Raw genomic sequence first — 13,866 nt, 5'->3', positions numbered from 1 at the left:
CTGCAGAAGATTCGCAGCCCAGCTCTCAACCAGTGCGCCACCAGGGAGGCCCTAAAGCAGTTCCTTTTTGAAAATGTTTGCCTCACTCTGGTTGTTTATCATTTCATGCTGTTCTCACAGCTAGAGCCTCTCACCTGGCCTCACTGATGGAAGTCCCTCTCTTGCTGCCAAGGGTGGTTTCATTGATGTCCTTCTTGGATAAAGATGCTTTCAAGTTATCCTGTTTCTAGGCCCATCAGATGCTAATGCTAAGTTTAGCTTTTCTTTTTCCCAAAGGAAAAACAAAACATCAACCCCACCCCTGCCCCCTGAAAGTAAAAGTAATGTGTTCACAGCAAGCAATCACACAAAACCTGCATATAAAGGTGTTGATAAGAAGTGGCAAGCTCTTGTATTTTTGCCACTCGGAGAGAGATGTGACAATTAATCACTTTGATTTTTTTTTTTTTTTTTTAATAGAGGCATGTTTTTTTGTTTTTTTTTTTATTTATTTATTTGTTTGTTTTGTTTATACATACACTGGGTACAGTCAGAAGCATGGGAGGGTGAGAGAATTCACCAGAGCCAGAGCAGGGAGCAGAGCAGGCAGAAGGACCGAAATACACTGCTGAGGGGAGCAGCGGGCGGCAGGAGAGGTCTGCGTGCCATGTGGGACCCTCCTCTGGTGGCCGGGGAGCAGCAGGGGATCGAACCGGCGCCGCATAGGCCGCGGGCAGCTTCGCAACCCAGCGCTCAACCGCTGCGCCACCGGGGAGGCCCCACTTTGATTTTTTGAGTATTCAAAACCCCAACTTTATCTGCCATAGTGGACCTTTCTGCTTCCCACTCACCCCCCTACATGTATCTGACCAGCCACTTCTGGTCAGTTCTAGTTCCTCCAGTCCTATAAGTTCATTCCCATTTCTATGACTTCAGTTCAATGTTTTGCAGGTGCCCCTACCCTCCACCCACCTAACTCATCTCCAATTTAAAAAACCCAGCTCAAGTCCCCTCCTACTGCATGGAGCCTCTCAAGCCTTACTGATGTCTCAAACCTGTGCCACACAATTCAACCATATAACTGCCTCCTCCTGGTGCTACACCTCCTCACCCATGTCACGCATTGTGGGGGGGCTGAGATCGTGCCTTTTGGTTTTCTAGAGTTTAGTGACATGATGGGCAATCATAAATATCTGTCTCATTATACATGTGAATAAATAAATGGTTACTAGAGGGGCTTTCCTTTAATTTAGGGAAAGTTCTTAATCTCTTAAAGACTGCATTTATTTTTTCAAGAGATTGCAGGACTATAGGTAGTGATCATTTACATGAATATCCTGTTTTTCACTCTCCCCTGCAATGATTCCCAGGATACTTAGGAGGTTTGTGCGCTAGTTAAGACGCGATTTCCCCTCCAAGCTTCCATCATAAAGCTTATGAGTTTCGGGGGTATCATTCACTTTCTGCTCACTAAACTGCCCCTTTCTGCATTCACTCCCTCAAGTTCACACAATCCATGGTGCCTCAACTGATAGCACCTCTATAAACCACTGCTCAAATTACTCTTTGTAGCTTAAAGTACCCAGGTGATGAATGTTTTTCTGTACCTTCTTGGTGCAGAATATTTTGATTGATTCAACAAAGGTTCTGATCCAATCAAGGGTTGTTAAAGTCTTCATGGCATTGAGCAACAACATCCCAGGACTCCAAGCATACAGCAAACAGCCATGGCTGGGGTAGAATAGAAGCAAGCTTGCTCCACCTTCGTTGGCTGTTTGGGGACTGATGTACATGAGTGCAATTTACAAATTTTTAACCCAAAGGGTTGCAGATTCATGCTCACCTCTCATCACACTTAATCAGGATCACGCTGTCTGTTCCAATCCCCAAGGCTGCAGCGCCCTTCTTGAGTGAAAAATGACTCTGAAAAAAAAGCATATTTGTATACAAAGTCAAGAACCATTCCCTCACTGTTTTTTTTCTTTTCCCTTTCTACAGTCACCCCTCTTAATCTGAGGTTTCATTTCAATAGTTTCAGTTACCTGCAGTCAACATGATCCAAAAACTTGAAGTAGACTTAAGATTTTAAGATATTTTGAGAGACCACATTCATATAACCTTCCTTGTGGTATATTATTTGTTGTAATTGTTCTACTTTATTATCAGTTGTTGTTTTTAACCTCTCATTGTGCCTAATTTATTAATTAAGCTTTATCAGAGATACGGATGCCTAGGCAAACAATATAGTATATACAAGTTTTGGAACTCCCTGCTTCTTCAGGCAGCCCCTGAGACTTCTGGAAAGTATCCCTTGCAGAGAAAGGGACCACTGTATTTCTTATCTGTCCCTGCAAAGCCTGAAGTCCACACTGCTGTATAATTGTCACCATCACCCACCCACAGAGATCTTTTCATCTTGTAAAACCGAAACTCTAGACCCATTAAATGACAACTTCCCATTTTCCCTCCAACAGCCTCTGGTGACCACATTCTATGTTTATCTCTGAATCTGAACAGACTCATGTAGAAACAGACGTTAACTGACCTTTTGTGCTGACTTATTTCACTTAGCAAGCTGTTGTCACAACTCTATTGTGGCATGTGTTAGAATTTTCTTCCTTGTTAGTACTGAATCATATTCATTGTGTATATAGATCACATATTGTTTTTCTGTTTAGCATCATTGGACATGGACTCTTCAGCCTTTTGACCAGTGTGGATAATGATGCTCTGAACAAGGGTGTACACTCCGCTCTTCAAGGAAAGAACTGAATACTTGAAAAATATATTGAGCCTGGCTTTTCATTCTTTTGGGTAAATACCCCAAAGTAGAATTGCTGGATCATATGATTCTTCTACTTTTGAGGGATTACCATGCTGTTTTCTACAGCAGCAACACCATTTTACTTTCCCACCAGTGGTGCTCAAAGGTTCTAATTTTCCCACATCCTTGCCAACACTTGTTATGTTCGTTTTTTGACAATAGTCATTCTAATGGGGATAATACCTCTTTATGGTTTTGCTTTGTGTTTCCCTAATGACTAGTGACATCAAGCATCTTTTTATGGGTTTATTGACCCTTTGCACATCTTCTTTGGATAAATATCTCTACAAGTTCTTGGTCCATTTTTTTTTTTTAACTCACTTGGGCTTTTGAGTGAGGATAACAAGACCCTGGAAATTGTAGATGGACCTGTTCCCTAGCACTCAGTAATCCAAGTCAATCTTACAGACAGGCATAAGAATACAGCAACTCTTTCAGCAGCGGGGCATCTTGTGGCTTCTAGATTTATATTTTGCTACTAAGAGGAGGCCCACATTTCCTCTCCAGTTCAGTGAAATTGTGTACACTCAAGTAAGAGAATTTTGACTTAAATCCAGCAATCTTCATCCCAAAATTGTTAGAAGGACGATTTGTTGTGCCCAGCCTGGGGTGGGCTTGGGAAGGAGGCATTGGTCCCTGGCTTGGACGAAGAGCATGTGCTGAAAGGTCACACTGACAAGCCACTGCCAATTCTTTGTTGCTGCTTTTGGTTATTGATTCAGGCAGGATTCAGAATCTCAATGGCTGTAATCACTGTACAATTTGGAAAGCTGAGAAAAGCTAACCTAAACCCAGCTGTACTGCATCTGCCCAGCAGCCTCTTACTATTAACTACAGATCATTAAGCTGTCCAAAAGGAGTTCTGCTACCTCAATTTACATCTCCAAAGGGTTGCTGACTGGAATTTTAAGTCATGGTTCCATAGGCCATTCCAGCGAGAGTACTAGAGTGTACTCTCTTCAAAAGCCCACTTTTGATTCATTTGAATTCTTAAGTATGCAGCAGAGGAACTGATAACACATATTTTTAGGAGGTGTGTCTAATAAGCAAGAAGACATAATGGCAACAGATAACATAAACTGAAAATCAAGTTACTGAATAGAGACATTTAGAAAACCCAGTGTGGCTAAGTAGTAACGAGAAAGAGCCATTTGTCTCCTTTTACAACCGCAGAAAGAAAATAATGGACAGTTTTTACCAAGAAACCTGGGAATTTGGGGAAAAGCTTAATTGGGTCTGTAAAGATGCATGGCTCCCCCGCCAAAAAAAAAAAGTCCTTCTTGTGTAGTTAGATCCCTGGGTGACCCCAAAGAGAAGGAGTCAGGGGACATAGTGCTAAGTGTCTCAGTGCCGTGAGGACACAGAACAGAGGAGGCAGCTGCCTCACTGAGCAAGCACAATCTACTCAAATTAAGCGCCTCAGAGAATGAGCTTAAGCACTAAAATGCCAAATGGCAAATTGGGGATAAGAGATCTGGTGCACCTGGTCAACGAGAGGAAGTAGTTTTGTTTGGGCTTTAATGAGAAAGAATAGAGATTCTCAAATGAGGAGTAATTACCTAGGATAATTGATCACTGCACCTAATGCCGCACACTTAGAGAAAAAGATGTTCCCAAATAGAAAGTTTCAAGATGTGGGAACAGAGGTGACATGAGGCATGAAAAAGAAAATTAGGTACTGAACGGAGTCTGTTTATATTTTCAGGAAAGGGAGCAGAGAGATAACTTATTCACATGCAGCAAGGGACATATGGAGAGGAGGGAACTTGGGAGGAAAAAAAAAATAGATACTGCCTGGTGAGGAAGAAACAGTGAAGACAGTTTGAATGGCGTGCCTCTCTGAGCTCGGCAGACAACAGGTGGAGGATCTTTTTGAATCCTTGGCACCATATTTTATTGTTGATGAATCAGAGCTGAGCAGCATCCAAACAGCAACCTCCTGGATGCTGATGAGCTGCAGATCAGGTGCCCAGAGAAAGCTCAGAGGGAGCTGGACCTGTGCAGAGCATACGTGGGACAGGTGGATGGTGGTCTTCAGACCAAGGTGGCTTCTGGAGGCAACACCATGAACAAACACTGGAAGCTCTAAGGATTCAGATGTGTCTCCCCGTCATTAAGTCTTGTCATTATCAGTTGTTCATCAATTGAATGGCGGGGGAATGAGCTATTGAACATCTCCCCCACCCTGATTTTGGAAAAATGATTGTAGACCCTAATAAAAACCAGTGCTTATTTAGGACTGAATCATATTTTGAGTCAAGGGTAAGAGATGTTGAAGCCCATGTTTTTTATTTTGTATTAAATGAAAAATTTTAGATCGTTATAAGTTAATATCTCTACTTTTAATATAGTAATCCAGATATAGGCTACATGATTCAACTGACGTTTCAATTATGCATAAATAAGTAAGGGATTTTATTGCTATAAATAATGAGAACCACCTCACCTCAGATGTGCACTGAGGTCATGAGGGGTGTTAGGAGAATATTGGGGCCTGGTCCCAGGAAAGATGTACAAGAAATGTGCCCCAGGAGCAATTGTGTGTGGAAAGGGTTAGTTCTGGTGATTTGCCTAAAAGATCCCAGTTTCAGTGAGGAATATGAAGGACATTTTTCCTTGATGTGCTTAGCTTTCAATAAAGCTATTTCTGGAGGAGCTGTGTCAGAGGAGGAAATATGGGAATTTGGAATTAAGCTCATGGTTTGGATTGTTAAAAGATTCAGAGAAAGAGATGTGAATTATTCAGCTAGGCTCTTAACTTGCCTCTACACTTACTTTCAAAAAAAGACATAAAACTCATCAGATTAATTTTTGTCAAACTTTTCTATCACTGAAGATTTGGTAAATATGAGAGATTCCAGCAAAGGATGAGTATTGAACCAGGTTATCTTCAAGATCCCTTCCCATTCTAGATTTTTGATACTATATTTTAGAGGAAATGATCTTTGAACTCCTTACTCAGAGTTTAATTGCTTTCCCTTATTTCAACTCAGTGATTTATTTATAATTTTCTTCATAGTAATATTATTTGTTTTATTTAGTCTTATTCAAATTTTCAAAAAACAGTTTCATTTGATCAGAGAATTTTAGTAGAATTTTAGTTCCTTATGAGCTTATCAGCTAGGGAAAGTTCTAGTTTGTGCTGGTGGCTACTAAAGAGATTGGTAGCTCTGTGTGCGTGTGTGTGTGTGTGTGTGAGAGAGAGAGAGAGAGAGAGAGAGAGAGAGAGAGGTCATTTAGAAAACAAAAATTGTCCCTTCCTGTCAGAAATGTGTGACATTTCTGCTTGGATGCTGGAAGATGGTAAATTTCTCAATACCATTTTCATCTCTATACCTCTAAACATGTCAAGTTACACACTAAGTACTTAGAGGGAAGGACAGTGACTTGACCTGGTTTAATAGATCAGAAAATAATATTAGCACTAGAATAACTAACACAGGAAAGCAGGATTTGAGAAAAGATGCCATGTGTGGACTCAGAGCAGCCAGCTAGCTAAGGAGGCACAATGTCTGAGCCCACAGTTGACAGAGCAGCTGATGCTGGGGCCGATGAGAAACTGAGGCACTGGATCTGCCTGCCACTCAGCCACAAAGTTGCTAGTAGAGCCTCTGGAGCTCAGTTTCTTCATTGATAAATCAAGTTTGGGTTTTTCAAGTTACCTAATATTAATGTGGAGCTCCCTATGTCAAGGTTTTATAAAGCTATCATGTGAATCTCCAAAAGTCTTGGACCTGGGAAGACTCTCAAAGGGCCTAAAAAGAGACAATAACTCCCCCACCTTCTACTCAGCCATTTGTCTCCTCTTCCCACTGGGACCACATAGGAGTGGCAGATGTCACCCTTCCTCCCTACAGGCCACGGGATTCGGGAAGGAAAGCTACATGCAAAGATGTCAATTGTAACGTGACTTGGTAATTTTCTCTTTTCAGTCTGTGAAGATCTGTTTCTGGGGCTGGTAGAGACAAAGTAATTGCAAAATTTAAAAAAGGCTAAGGTATTATATGGCCTGGTCCAAAGCTGGAAGCAACAACACTAAATGATACGTGGGATGGAGTGGCCCCAAGATCTAGAGCCCCCAAATAAATAGACACAGTATTGCCTTCTTACCTGGAACTTCAAAGGACACACTTTTGGTGATAAAGAGGAAGTTGAAAGAAAATAACTGTTATAATGTGAATCTTATTTATCAAGTTTGCAGCCAATGTTCAAGGAATGAATTATGAAGTCCAGCTCCAGCGTAGGGACTGAGAAGGTGGGGTGCCTTGGAAGAGTGCTAACTGCTCAGGCCTCAGAGTTTGTACTAATGCGGTCACCAGGCCTCAGGGGCTCGAGACATTTTGATGGTACCACCAGAAGTGAAATTGATATAATCTGTACATTTAACAAGCACTTTTTGAGAAGGCATGGCTCACTTTCAAGGACTCTGAGAGGTCTGAATAGAGTATTCTGAGAGACACAGCACTTCCGGTGCTCTGTAGTACTCTCATTCTCCCTGACCCACCAAGTTGTCATGAGAATCAAATGAGCTCGTGTATATTGGAATAATTTTGGAGATGGTCAAATAATAGTCACATATAAGGTATTATATATTAAAAAATAATTCATCTGTTATAAATTACTTTGTAGGTAGAACCAATTGGTACTTTACAAAAAGTTCATTATTCGAATGTTTCATTTTCAAAATGATGTGTGTAAATTGAGGTACAAGAGAGAAAATCAAATGATTCTTGTATAGATGAATCACTTTTCTTTCCCTTAAAATGAAGTAGACCCCAAATTTGCAATTTCATGAGAAGAAGGTATACTCACAGAACTCACAGAACTCAAGAGCCAAAACAAACCACCTGATAAAAAAATGGGCAGAAGATCTGAATAGACAATATTCCAAAGAAATGCATAAGGGCCAACAGGTTCATGAAAAGGTGCCCAACCTCACAATCATCAAGGAAATGAAAATCAAGATCACAGTGAGATACCACCTCACACCTGTTAGAATGGTTATTATCAAAAAGATGGTAGAAGATGTAGAAAAGAGAGAACCACGCACATGGTGGGAATGCACACTGCTACAGCCACCATGGAAAAGCAGTGTGGAAATTTCTCAAAAAGTTAAAAATAGAAATACCATATGATCCAGCAATTCCAATTTTGAGTATGTATCCAAAGGAAATTAAATCATTATCTTAAAGTGATATCTGCAGCATTATTCACAATAGCTAATATATAAAAATAACCCAAGGGTCTGTGACTGGGAGCCTGGATAATGAAAATATGGTGTGTGTGTGTGTGTGTGTGTATATATATATATATATATATATATATATATATATATATATATATATATATATAACAAATATTCAGCCATAAAAAAGGAAGGAAATCTTGGTTTGGGAGACAACATGAATGGACTTTGAAGGCATCATGCTAAATGAAATAGGTTGAGAGTAGGTCTTAAAAGTTCTCATCACAAGAAAAAAAATTGTACTATATGTGATGATGAGATGTTAAATAGACTTAACACAGTGATTATTTCACAACACATACTGAGTCATTATGTTATGCACTGAGTCATTATGTTATACACCTGAAGATAATACAATGGTGTAGGTCACTTACATCTTCACTACAGGGAAGAAGGAAACAGCAAAATTATTCTCAGATCATATGACCTGGGCTTTCTCCACAAGGTTAAAGCAATTTAGATCAAGTGTGAGCCCCAGAAGCTCATGCAGAAACCAGAGACCACAAGGTAGCAGATTATCTGGACTTTAAGGCTGAGACTATAATGGATAATGAAAATATGGTGTATATATATGTACAACAAATATTCAGCCATAAAAAAGAAGAAAATCTTGGTTTGGGGGACAACATGAATGGACTTTGAAGGCATCATGCTAAATGAAATAGGCATTGTGCTAAATGAAATAACACAACAATTCAGGGGTCCAACTACACTTTAGGAAAATAGTAACTGCGGAAAAAAATCACTCATGTTTTTATACCCTTGGAGAAATTGAGAAATGAAAGTTTTCTCCTGGATAGTAGACTTGGTTGTCTGAACAACGCCCTCCCTCCCAAAGACATCCACATCCTGACTCCGCAAACCTGAGAATATGTCACCTTACATGGCAAAAGAGACTTTGCAGATGTGATCAGATTCAGGACCTTGAAATTTCAAAGACAAAAGACTTCACCCCCTATGTCCTTCCACCAATCTGTCCATGTTGTCCCTCCCAAGAAGTATCTTCTGGAAAGAGAACCTCAGGAGACAAAGTATTTCCAAATATCATTCCTTTCACCTTGCCTTTATGGAATGTGACCTTAAGCCTGGAAAGAACTGAAACACGTACATGCTCAGAGGTGAAGGCAATGAGCCTGGGGACAGCAGCCATTCCTTTTTCCTTCACTTCTGGGAACATCTTAAAGCGGGCGATCAGCATGGCGTACATGTTCGATATGGCACCACCTAGAGGGCACAGCGACAGTTACCTATTCTGGTTATTCAGCAACATGGGTTCACACATAAGCACATTCCTTATCTCCACGGACCTACAGTACTCCTTGGACACTGGGAAAGACCTTAGCAACCTATTAAACTGAATCCTCAAACTCAGGCACTAGCTAAGAGGGTCCAGAGAAGAATTATAGGGCCTAAATATCAGACAGAAACTAGCCCTACCCACCCCATCTCATTGGGAGAATTACACTGGATTCTGCTGTTACTGGGAGGCCTTGGAAAAGACTTTCAAGAACTGAGAAATGTTGCCTTTCTACCTGGCTGAGGAGTGTGGTCATTCTGCATTAGGCTTATTAAAATTCTACTAATATCCTCATGGGGAACACTTCCTTCTTTTCATTTCAGTTCATGCAATACCTTGCAGTTGGATTGAGTCAAATCAATTGCTATTAATGATGTGGACCATTAAATCAACAATTCCTATAGACAAGAATAAACTTCCAAGCTCACCTCATCACAGTCTCTCAATCCCCCCCTCAAACAGTTCTTCCTCTTCAAAATTGTCATTGAAATATAATGGTTAAAAAATCTTATCCATAATTATAGAAAAACACACAACTAAGGAAAATTAAAGTCCATATTGAATTACTTTTCCTGAGTTGTTCTAAGATTGTCAAAGACCTCATACTCTCAGATTTGTCTCTTACAAATAGGGTCCCATTTGACAAACAAAGAAGAGATTTTCCCCAGGATTTCAGAATGCTTAGGTTGCTTGCTGTCTAGAAAAAAAGGTTATTATGAATGCAGATGAATCTACTGGCATGGAAGCTGTGAGTCCCTGAGGCTGAATGAAGGTACAGTCTCCCCTCTCATCCAGAGGCCCTGCCACTGTTCAGTGCTTTGAATTAGGTTCCCTTCTGGTGGGACCAAAGAGCAGCAGGACTCTGTGCTAAGCCAATCGGTCCATGCAGGGCCACAAGATCATGAGCCCTGGGCCTTGCTCAGGGGAGGCTCTATCACCTACATCTCACTCCGTCTTCAGTTATTATAAAGTCAATTCCTAGCTTTTCTAGTCCCTAGAAATATGGGATAAGCAGAATCCAGGTCAGACCCTCTCTGAGCAGACACCCTGTCAGAAAGACTGATCGTGGGAGTCATTAGTGGGCAAGGGACCAACTTTAAGTGAACTTCCATTCTTGCTTGTGGTTTCTCAGTCTTGACTTAATGATCTTTTGGGCTGGATAATTCCTTGTAATGTCCTGGGCACTGAAGGGTGTTTATCAGCATCCCTGGCCTCTACCCACTTGATACCTGGAGCACTATGCACCATCTCCCCTCAACCCAATGTGACGACCCCAAATCTCCATACATTGTCAAAATTGCCCCGGAAGGAATGATCAGCCCCAGTGGAGAGTCAATTCCCTAGTTGTTCTTAAAGATGCTGGGGAGAAAGAAAGCAGGGGGAAAAGGAGAAGATGTATACAAAGAAGGTGCATTTCAGTACAATTATCCAAGAAGTTTCCAGTTTTGCCTTCCTACCCTTCATTTTGCAGCTCAGTCATTTTCTGTCTAAAGGGCCAGCATTCCTGAGAGGAAAAAGAGGCTCCTGGACTTCTGCTTTGCAGAAGTTCTCCTGGACTCAGCACCAGGGCAGATGCATGAGCCCTGCATGCTCTTATTTCCCACAAATCTGCCAGAGAAAAGATGCAAACAGTTCCTGAAACACTGTAAATCTCATTAGGAAAAAAAGTAGGAAAAGTTTTATGATGAGCCCAACACTCCCTTTTCCCCTCTTAGTCCTTCATGACTTGCTGGGAGGATTGTTCCAGTTCTGTCTGGCTCACAGGTGCAGGTGACTCATACAAGCAAATTTCTCCAAGGAGCCCCAAAAGACTTTCCATGAAGCACGAAGCCTCTGGATGTTATAGATGGTGGGGTAAGGCAAACTGAGCTAGCTATGTATTGAAGTCATAGACCTAACCCTTCATAGTCCCAAGCAAAGGGACATTCAGCTCTTAGGGACATAAGATATATGATTTCCCTTATCTCCACCCCTTAAATAGTAAGAATCTTCACTTCACGAATAAGACTGGAAGCTACCTAGAGAGGCATCCACTGACAGGTAAGGCAGCTATAGAAAGCAGAGCAGAAGCAGGTTCCATGCCTTTTATCCTGTCTCCTCCCCAATTTGTGATGACTACATCATCACATACACTGTGTCATAACATCTGTGGGCTTCCAACCTGGATTGAGAGTGTATGCGTACTTAGGATCCAGGATTCAAGCTTAAGTCTCTTTTGTCTGATCATTCCCCATCACTGATGAGGGTGGGGAGGTAATTCCCATCTCCATGTCTGGCTTAGTGGAATTAACAAAGAGGAGTCTTTCTCTGGGTAGATTTTCTGGAGCTTGCAGGTTCCAGGACTAGCTAGGTAAATTAGGCCTGGCCCAAGCCCTTCCCCCCACCCGTAGTAGTAGCAAAAGAATAGCTGTTCTTTCCCTTTCTAGGAACCACTTAAAGAGAGCCTGGGTTGCTCCTGGCTTCCTCAGGGGCAACTCAGTCATAGAACCCACCTCATAAATGGAAGAAGAAGAAAGGGAGAAGTGGTGTTGAGCTCTGCACCCTACCTAATTCCTCTTGAAAATGCCTCATAAGTATCAGTTCCAGACACTGATGACAAAGTTCTCTCAATAGGGTGTTCCTTTGGAAAGCATCCCTTAAGTCCTAAATGCCCTACAAAATAAAGGCTCCCTTAAAATTCATCAGAGACCGGGCCTCCCCTGGTGGCGCAGCAGTTGAGCGCTGGGCTACGAGGCTGCCCGCAGCCTCTGCAGCACCGGTTCGTTCCCCGGCCACCAGCGAGGGTCCCACCAAAAAAAAAAAAAAAAAAAAAAAAAAAAAAAAAAAAAAAAATTCATCAGAGACTGTCCAATGACAAAGAGAGAAAAAAGGCTAGTTTTCCCTTCCATTTAACTCACACGTTTTCCTTCAGCACCTGAAAAATTGTGCTATACCTTTACAAACATAAAACAAATGGGCAGATCTGAGTTCATAGGCAAACCTGTTTAATTTAAATGCTGGCCTTGAGGTCACTGTTCACATTCATCATGTCTGCTTTTGCTTTTTCCTTATGATCTCTCTCCCTCCTCATCTGCTTGTCTGTGGATTTGCTGAGTGAGATAAGGACTTGGCCTTCCCTGAGCCTGACACAATGAACCAGGCTCAGTGAACTGAGCCCTCAGGGAGCACCAGCCCATTGTGAGCACCCCACTCTTGCCACTGATAGGCAGCAGTCAGCATACCAGGTTTCTTTTCCATGGTTCAGTGACTCCCTCTTCCCGCTGCCTCCCTAACTCCTACTTCTTCTCCATATCAAATCAAGTTTGCACACAGACCTGTGAGTCAAGGGCAAGGGTATTTATTCCAGGCTGATTCTCTGGACTGGAATAGGTAAATGGTGATAAAAGGTAGGGAGGAGAAGACTGAGCAGCATGATAAAGAAGAAAAGGAATGAGAAACCTCCTGAAGAAATCATTACCCTCTTTTTCAGTTCTAAGAAATTGTTTCCTGAGGGGTTCTCTGTCCTCTTTAAAATTATTATAAATCAGCTCCCCCTGCTCATTACTTGAAAGGGGATAGGGCGTAGAGACTCTATTCAGCAAATCTTCTTTGTTATGTACCCAAGATATAGACTGGGTGCTTAAATGTGGCTGCCTTTCTCCTTTCACTAATTCTGAGAAGAGCCTTACTGAGTGAATTCCTTGTTAGGACTCCGTATGCCTTTTGTTCTACCCATATGCACTGTGTTAAGGATGGCAATGGAAATACTGGCAAACATCATCTCTGATTATGCTCTTTTTGGACACAAATGACTAATGTTCAAGCATGGGATAGTTGGTTTGGAGACGTGGGCAGTGATCACGAGCACTAATCATGTTCTTTTGATTAGCATACAGCTTACTTAAGCAGGAATGCAGACTAGATATTTAATCTTTCCAAGGTTCATAAGGAGGCATTACAAGTCAGAAGAAAAATATGAAGAAAGTTTGAAATATCATATACCGGGAGAAAAGATTCCATCACCGGAGCCCCCTGGCCAGCCAATGATTTCTCTCATTTTCTTTAGTGTGACATATTCCAAAAGCACAAATACAGGAGCAATTTCATAGGTGAACCTGAAATGTAGTAAAGGCCACATTTTATGTATGTAGCTAAGAAAAAATTCACTACCCAATAGCTATAGAACTATTTCCTTTTTCAAACTCTATATTCACAAATGTTATGATTATAGCAGTAAGCATAGAAAATTATATCTTCTGAAAGGTTCCTCATTTTCCTATATCCTGAAAGCCAAGAGCTTCAATTTTTGGCATTATGTACCAGAGTTACTTATCATACTGAATAAAGAATTAAAGAGTAATGCTATCTAAAAGATTGCATATCATCTCATTTTTCCTCTAACATTTGGCATCGTTGTAAATACAAAATGTCAAAAAAGTCCCTTTTGTGTTTAGAAAAATTTTGTATAACTTTGATTGCATGGAATATATATCAGGACTATTATCTGTTAGGCTACTCATAATTCTGAAGTTTGTGTCACTG

General features: G+C 41.2%; 1 protein-coding gene across 1 annotated transcript in view; it reads right to left on the bottom strand.

Annotated features, from left to right (window-relative positions):
* GAD2 (glutamate decarboxylase 2) overlaps positions 1 to 13,866 on the bottom strand; it is a 53,729-nt gene that overhangs the window by 32,646 nt on the left and 7,217 nt on the right. The window contains exons 6-8 of the mRNA XM_037511502.2: positions 13,327 to 13,439; positions 9,157 to 9,272; positions 1,823 to 1,902 (exon numbers count right to left, since the gene is read on the bottom strand). Of these exons, the coding sequence (XP_037367399.1) occupies positions 1,823 to 1,902; positions 9,157 to 9,272; positions 13,327 to 13,439 (309 nt within the window). The remainder of the gene's footprint in view (positions 1 to 1,822; positions 1,903 to 9,156; positions 9,273 to 13,326; positions 13,440 to 13,866) is intronic.

Source organism: Talpa occidentalis, unplaced genomic scaffold (genome assembly GCF_014898055.3).
Source record: "Talpa occidentalis isolate TD23 unplaced genomic scaffold, MPIMG_talOcc4v2.1 talOcc4.14, whole genome shotgun sequence".
Taxonomy (NCBI): Eukaryota; Metazoa; Chordata; class Mammalia; order Eulipotyphla; family Talpidae; genus Talpa; species Talpa occidentalis.
Note: the sequence above shows the minus strand (reverse complement) of the source record. Positions and strands in the feature narration are given on the sequence as shown.